Source organism: Egretta garzetta, unplaced genomic scaffold (genome assembly GCF_000687185.1).
Source record: "Egretta garzetta isolate BGI_Z169 unplaced genomic scaffold, ASM68718v1 scaffold683, whole genome shotgun sequence".
Classification (NCBI taxonomy): domain Eukaryota; kingdom Metazoa; phylum Chordata; class Aves; order Pelecaniformes; family Ardeidae; genus Egretta; species Egretta garzetta.
Window position 1 is genome coordinate 104,135 of NW_009259045.1, and position 7,888 is coordinate 112,022.

The 7,888-nt window shown below is 47.5% G+C and overlaps 1 protein-coding gene across 1 annotated transcript in view; it reads right to left on the reverse strand.

Annotated features, from left to right (window-relative positions):
• Positions 1-3,514: 3,514 nt before the first annotated feature.
• Positions 3,515-7,888, reverse strand: part of MAU2 (MAU2 sister chromatid cohesion factor) — a gene marked incomplete at its 5' end in the record, with an annotated part of 15,450 nt that continues 11,076 nt past the window's right edge. Inside the window, 2 exons of the mRNA XM_035890629.1 lie at positions 3,515-4,659; positions 6,105-6,231. Of these exons, the coding sequence (XP_035746522.1) occupies positions 4,585-4,659; positions 6,105-6,231 (202 nt within the window). The remainder of the gene's footprint in view (positions 4,660-6,104; positions 6,232-7,888) is intronic.

Below are 7,888 nucleotides of genomic sequence, written 5' to 3' on the forward strand. Positions count from 1 at the left end.
CGCAGGCACCGCCTCTGGCCCCCTGCCCCGCAGCCAGGACAGCCCCCAGCGCCGGGCTGGGCCGTCACCAGCACCACGCAAACCACGTCCACTGCCGGCTGGATTGCCCGCAGATCAGCTAAAGGAGTTGGTATTCTACAAACTGCTAGAAGAAGTAAAATTAAACTTTATTTAAAAATTCTTCTAATATAGAAAACGAGAGGAAGCAAAGGCAAAGCAGTGCCCCCGGTTCCATCTCATCGCGTGAGTTACCGTATTTACAGCTTCAGGAAGGAGCGCTGGCAGAAGGTACGTGTCCTGCTACTTACGGAGAACTACAAACACTGAACAATACATCGTACAAACCCGACAGGACATTCAGAGGTTCGCTGCGGGAAACAATTAAATACACTCGCAAAGACAGACAGTAGAAGAGCACCGACGGGTGTTGGCTCATCCTGATTTCTCCAAGTGTTCCGTACAGCCTAAACTCCCGACGTGATTTCTTTCCCACTCGCTTCTCGCCGCTGTGGCCAGAACTGCCGTACGTTACGGAAAGGGGTTTATTCATGATTTGGAGAGGTCAGTAGTCTCTCAAGTGAAATGGGACATTACTGAGCTCCTCCTGTCATCATTCTGGAGAATTTGGAAAGGCTGAATAAAATTAAAGCAGTGAAGTACCACAGAACTGAACTCCACGCATCCCGCGGCAGCGCAGCGACTTACGGCCCTAGCCTTTACTCAATCTCAATCTTTGCTCGCGATGTCCCAGTGAGCGCACGTGTGGGATGACAGGATCAAGTTCATAATTTTTATTTATTTTTTTTAAATTCCCCAACCGCCAGATTGATTTAGATTTCCCGTCTACGTGGGCCTTTCTGATGTTCACACTGTAGGAAGTGAAATACAACAGGCAAACGCTTCAGACTGCATTCTCTATACATACATAAGTTTTTACACTATCTACAAAACAGTGATTAGATGCTTCTGTGTAAGTTCCTGCTACTCATTTAAAAATACTAGAGAAAAAACTGTACACTTCTCTAAATTACATCTTTAGAAGAATAATTTTTTTTTTAGAAGTTCATAAAAGACTTCGTGTTTGTTTCTATAGAGAATTAAATGATCGGACAAGAAAGATTAAAAATATGTTGTTCAAATCAAGTCAGACAGACCAAGCACTTAACAGAACATTTGTAAACTGTAAACTTCTATTTTTTCTGTTCAACTTTACATACGCGTTCGAAAATTAGGAAGAACTTCAGTTATGAGGTCCTTGTTTTAATCTCTGCTACATACAAAAGATACTGGAAAGCAAAAACTATTAAATAATTTAATATACAAGTGTAGTTAAAAAGCACTGTACATTGTAACAAATGTACATTGGATTTCAGAGATAGAAAAATCACCGAGTTATTTTCAAATTTACATGATTTTTGAAATTCTGTGAGGGGAAGAGGACTCCGGTAGCGGAGCAGAGTTCTGAACGCCCCAGGGCCGTGGGCGAGCGGCACCGCGTGCTGCCAGGCACAAAAGCAAAGCCCCGGTGAAGCCGGCTTGTCACAGGCGGGGCAATCCCGGGTTGTTCCTCCTGACATTACAAGTCCAGCGACCACGTTTAGCAAACGGTTCCTGTGAAAACCTGAGCGCGCTTACATCGGGAGCAAGCAGGCAGCCTTTCCCTCAAGTACTTCCTTTCCTCCCGAGAGGAGACGGCAAGGGATTTGAACTACAAAGCAGCCTGGTTCGAGCACAAGTACCACAACGCCAAGCCAGACAATTGCCACTGCAAATTGCTCTCCCCTAACGCAGTCTTCGGCTCTGCGGGTCTCCGAGCTGGAAGATGAGGTCAGGAGATGGAGCTACCTGAACGGGCACCAGTGGGCATCTTGCTTGCTGCAAAATGCTTTCCTCAAGCTCTGCCCAAACCACAGCTCTCTGGAGTTGGGATTTTTAAATACTGCCTTATAGAAGCAGCACTTTTTTGGCCAACATTTAAAGTGATCTATTATAGTTGCCACGGGCATGTAATCAGTTAAATAACAGCCTTGGACTGGCTGACAAGAGACAAAAGAGAGAATGTTTGGGATACCTGAATGGGACTCCAGCAGGTTTTAAAGTCAGTCTTTTTCGGTCCCTAGTCCTTCCTCGGCTGCTAAGAGCACTGTCAAGAAAAATGCCATTGCATTTAGGTGCTTAAAAACCAGGTACTGAGTTCTTGCAACTCAGTGACTCGGGGAGGGAACAGCCAGAGAGCAATGCTGCTTCCCGTACACACACACAAAAAAAGGAAAGACTTAAAGGCATCGTGGGGTACTGCTATTCCCCAGGTCGGACCTAGCTGATACCCGGTGGCAGCTGTGGAGCTGACAGAGTTGTTCTGTCTCTACCAGGGGCCTGCACTGGAGCGAGCACGGAGCCACCTCCTCTCGCCTGGAACCAGGGCCACACGGGCAGTGCGCTGCCACCGAGGTGCTGGGGTGGGGACGGGCTCCTGCGAGCCGGACAGCCCCACGGGAATGCTGGCTGGTGGCTCAAAGCCTTGGAGGGACGGGAGACCAGGTGGCAGACACGGAACACGATCTCAACGAGCAAGCGGTGCAGAACAAGGTCTGGCTGCATGGATTCGCCCTGTCTTTGGTACCTCCAAATAGCCTGTATGCTAACTCACAGAATTCTTTCCTATTTTATGAGTTCTAAGGGAGACTTTAAAACAGCACTGATTATTTTCTGGCAAACCCAGCAATAAGACTCTCTCCCTATACCCTTACCAAGGCTGTGTTTTCCCCATTGGAGATTTAACAAGGCCTGAGATACACATGGCTTCTGCAAGAGTAAATGTCTGAGAACAGGAGCTAAATCGGCATCACGTGTCCAGTGGAGGAAACATAAAATCCTATTTTGGTAACTGGACAAGCACTTGTCCCCTTAATATCATTCAGTGGTAAACCTGAGGGGTTTGAATCACAACAAGGAAGCATCTCTGCGAGCCGTTGCCAGATGGGGGACAAGACTTTGGAAAAGAATGACTGTTGGGGGTTGGACTGGATGATCTTTAAGGTCCCTTCTGTGCCTGAGGACAGATTTCACGGTATGCCTTCTACAATAAAGTCCTAAAGGTTACTGCCTCCAAACCACTCTCCTCCTCCCTCAGAAAAAGCAGCAAATCACAGAAAATGCTACACAAGTAATTTTTCTTGCAGATTCCTTTTCCCTCCCCCTTTTAGGTTGGGAGATAAATATGCAGAGCTACCAAGAATGCAAACCACCTTTATTCAACCCCGTGAACCTTGCAAGCTTTACATGGCGCTACGACACGCTGGCACGGATCTGTGCTAAAAAGCTGCCTTTGCTTCACGGCATTAACAACTCTCATACTGTTTTCTGCAGAACAAACTTGGGCCTCGTCTCTCCCGTTTGGAGACGGCTGCAGAGGCACAGGCAAATGCAGTGAGAACTCACAGCTGAAGAGTTCAACAAACTGAGATAGAACAGGAAAGCTAACATGGGAAAGTTTGGAAACATCAAGCTTTGGCCCAGGCCTCTGGCTTGTATTGGATCTGGGGTTTAACCACTTAACTTTAACTCTGGCTTCAACCACTTGTAAAAATCATTAAGGCACAGATGCTGCCTTCCTTTGGTGAGGCTGCAGCAAAGATGCAAAGCGCTGTTTCCCAGTTGCTCGGCCCACGCAGGGACCGGGCAGCAGGACAAGAACCTTCCTCCTTCCGAACAAATGACGAGAAAGTAGCAGAGATGGAGAGAGCTGTGGTTCTGCCCTAGCCTGTGCGGGATGGGACAGCAGTGCAGGGAGATGGGAGGAAGACCCTCATGGGGACGACGCGGTGGCACGTTGTCACGTGCTCGTGAATGCAGGAGGTGGAACCTGCTCCTCTGAGGACGCCACTCGGCCTGGAGGCCACCCCGAGGATGCCAGCACGCCCCCGGCTGCAAACACCCTGCCCGTCAGAACTCTGGTCTCGCCACTCGCATCCTTACCTTCGCTGCAAGGCCACCAACAGCACTGGCAAGGGCTTGCAGACAACAAGAGGGAAAGAATATTATCTCAGAAACTAGATTTAGAACTTTAGGGCACCCTACAATCAATCATTATTTAATCCAATTATTCCCCGGAACGGAAGGGTGCAGAGCACATTAGAACTGGCACGCATCGTCCTGCAGGGAAGGTTTAGGTATTCAGAATACAACTGGTGTTCAAAACTGTGCGAGTCCTCTTCATTTCCTGTGACAGTTTTTAAAAAGTAGGTATCTAACAATTTAAGGAACAAGTGTCCTTTGGACTAAACCTTAATTCTCAGCAAGAGGAAAGCAGATTAAAACCAGCAGGTATATACACACTAGCTGTATATTCACACACGTTATGTAAAAGCAGCTTTAAATGCCCTTCTCACTTTGCAAGTCTATGAAATGTACATTGTCTTTATGCAACCTGTTTCCTACAAGGCCCTCACTAGAAGAGGAATTTGCTGCCTTTTCTTTGAAGAAAAGATTTTGCATGAATTTTTCGTCCTTTTTTTGGCTTTTTTTTTTTTCTTTTTCTTTTTTTTTTTTTTTTAAACACACTGTCCCGATAGTTATTCTGTTTCACAGGAGACTGGCCAGGCTGGTGGTGGGTCCGTTCTGTGCCTGGAACTGTACAGGAGGTGGTCCATCTGTCCACTGAAAGATAACAAACAGCATGAAAATCCTACAGCCGCTGCCTGGGGAGGGCAGGAATGGCGGTGAGGCCCGAGGAAGGAGCTCGCCGTACAGTCGTTGAGGTAATTAAAGATTGCATCACGAGAGGCTGCGTATCAGGTTTGACTTTGTTTTACATGCGTGGAACTCCCGTCCCTGGAACTGTTTCTTTTCGTAGCCACTCCGCATGCCCGTCATTCCAAACCTAGCTGACTCCCGTGCCGAATCCCGGGTGAAAGCCAAGCGAGTGGAAGCGTTTCCTGCTCTTACAGGTAAGCGTCCAAACGCGGGAAACCCGGACTTATGCAAATGCGGGCCCTGCCTGCAGACGCATCTGCCCGAGCCCATCACGCACGGCAGCTTAGAGCGTGTCCAGAACAAGCAAAGCCTCTGGCTCTCACCCATTCCATTACTAAACTATTTTCCTCTCACGTTTATCAAAATCTTCCAAAATGGACACATTTAGTATCTGTTTCTTAATCCTCTTCCCCCCTCCAGATTTTATAATCTAGCCTAGATTATGCAAAAGCCAGGGGAGGCTGGAGCACTGGCTCACATCCTTGTGCCTGGCCTGCGGATGGAGGCGGGTGCCTGCCTGCCGGGGTCTCCCAACACAGGGTGCACCACACACACTTTCACTCTCACAAGTCTCGGGATCCCCTCGCGAGAAAAAACAGCAAAGAGCACCTTCCTGGTGGGCTTTTTTCCTCCCTTCTTCTCCCCCAAAGGGAACGTTGGGGAAAAAGATGTCAAGTTCACTGCATCTCACGTTCCCATTTGGACGTTATTTCAGTCCGGAACAGTAAGTTATCTTATGCCCTGGCTGAGTTGCAGCTTAGGAAACCATTCTAGATTTTTAAAACAGTGTTAAAAATGTTTCTGACAGGAAGAGCATCAATATTTAAAGTCCAAAGAACGCTGCACCTTAAGGCAATGACTACACAGCCATCAAGTGATATTTTAACTGGAAATTCAGATTGATAGATAAGTGGAAAAAAACCCTTAGGAATGCTAAAATATCAGTTCAAACTCTACTCTTAGCAGCGTACAACAAAGCATTCCCCAGAACAAGGCAGACTGGATGACCTAAACGTTAAGATTAAAACCTGTGAACACGGTACGCTCCTTTCAAAAGTAATAGTTGTCACCAAAACGAGGTGGCTGCCTGCTACGGACGCCATGTAAAACAGTTCTGGTGTACAAGAAAACACTTCTAAGAAACAAAGACATTACCCACCCAATAACCTTTATAAAAATGAACTCATTAATTGAGTCTGGCTTCCTTTTCCTGTTATCAGTCCAGCTTAAATAGAAGACTGAATTTTGGCAACTTAGGAAGTGTGCTCAGCAGAAGGAATAGTAAAGGGAAGCAAAGCACGTTGGTTTGCCTCAAAAGCACTCGTAAACGCGAGGTGAAGGTTGCTTACCGTGATTAGGTTGTGTTCTGGAAGACTGCACGCTTCAATGTGGTCCTGGAGGAGCTGCTGGGAGAAGTTCTGATGCATCTGTGCTGCCTCGTGTGCATCCATGGCGTTCCCACAGGCTTTGCTCTGGAAAGACAAGATCGTCGTGTGCTCACCCAGAAACACCTTTGCGCTTGTTCTCAGCTGAGGGCTCTCTTGGCTGTTCCCTGTATTTAACGAATCCAGGAATTTTAAACAGCCGCTACACCAGTCACATCGCTTCCGAATGAAAACCCCTTTTAGGAGACCCAGGGGCAAGCCAAAGCCTCCCCTTTCCCCATAGTATTGGCAGCGCACATTGCAGGATTTGCTGTCGTTTTAGTTTCCAACTGATTTGGTGTTATTTTAGTTTCCAACTGTTAGAAACACAACATTACAGTAGCTCTAAAAGGAGGAAGCAAACTCACTCCAGCAAAAGCCCCTCTGCAGGTCCCCTGTTGTCTTTTTAGTTTCCAGCACCATCTAGTGGGAATGGGAAAGGCTCGCCGCTTTCTCACTGCGGCTCCACGATTCAAGCAACACCAGTTTCACAAGTCAGGCAACACTTTTTCTTGGGCAAATCCTTTGCTTTTAGGGGGGCTACAGAAACCTCTGGCTTTGCATGCACCGAAAGCTGATCCTGGGGTCTTGTTTTCTGTGAGGTTTACTCACAGGTATTGGCTCAGTCAAATTCAGGACTGGCAATGTACTAAGAATCGTGTAATTTCAGGTAAAAATTACAAGAAGCGCAGCGTGGCCGGGGCTGAGACGCTGCACCCCCTATGGATGGACACATGGTTGTGTTTTGCTATTCCTCATCAAGCACCTTTTCTTCAAAAGTAGGTAATTAGTTCTATAGAGGAAGCTCTTAGGAAAAATCAAAGCAGAACGGAAACTGCCTCTTGCTGTTCCCAGGCTAGAGGATACGACCGGAGGCGACAGCAGCTGAACACGGGGCGGGTGTTCCATCTACAGCGGATTCGTTGTACCATCGGCATGTTCTGTACGTGAACTACCGCTTGGAAATGAGTAAGGAAAGTATTTCAATCGCCTGGAAGCGGTTTTGTAGCAAAGGCAACAGCAAAGCAGAAAATAAACCCGTCCCCCATCGCTCAACGTGGAGCACCATGCTTATAGTAAACACGGCAATTTAATAGAAATTGAAGCTGCGGGGTAAGTTCTTGGAAAAAGGGGAGAGTTACTGCTTTATTTTCTACTGAGAGCAAATCAATTGCAGCATTAATGTTGACGGTCTGCCAAGAAGCCAGTCAATATTTGAACAAAGCATCCTGGGGCCACGTAAGTCAGATTAAACAATATGTATGAAGTGATATAATGGTCTCTTGTACTTATTAAAGCCCATACGCAAAGCAAAGCCTAAGTGAAACTTAATCAAATGTTTACTACAATTGGAACTGCAGTCGAAGAAAAGCAGAGCAGCAGCGAGGCTACGTGGGTGCCAGCTGGAGCCCTTTCCAAAGGGTCACCAACCGGTTCAGCTGTTTATGTCCAAAACTGCCGCCCAGCAAGAGCAGGAGAAACCCAACTGCTGCCACACACCAGCTCCACGGGGATGCTGGAGCCCTCTGGGGCCGCCTCACCCCAGGTATCTCACAGCTCCCTCCACAGAAAAACCACCTGGAGCACCTGACAGCAGCGCCAGAGCTGCAGATCAGTAACTGGAAGAGCCATCCTGCACTTCTAGCGGTATTTTGTAAAGCCAGGCAGCCCCTCGGCGAGTGCCAGCATCGGCATACAGCCCCACGCTC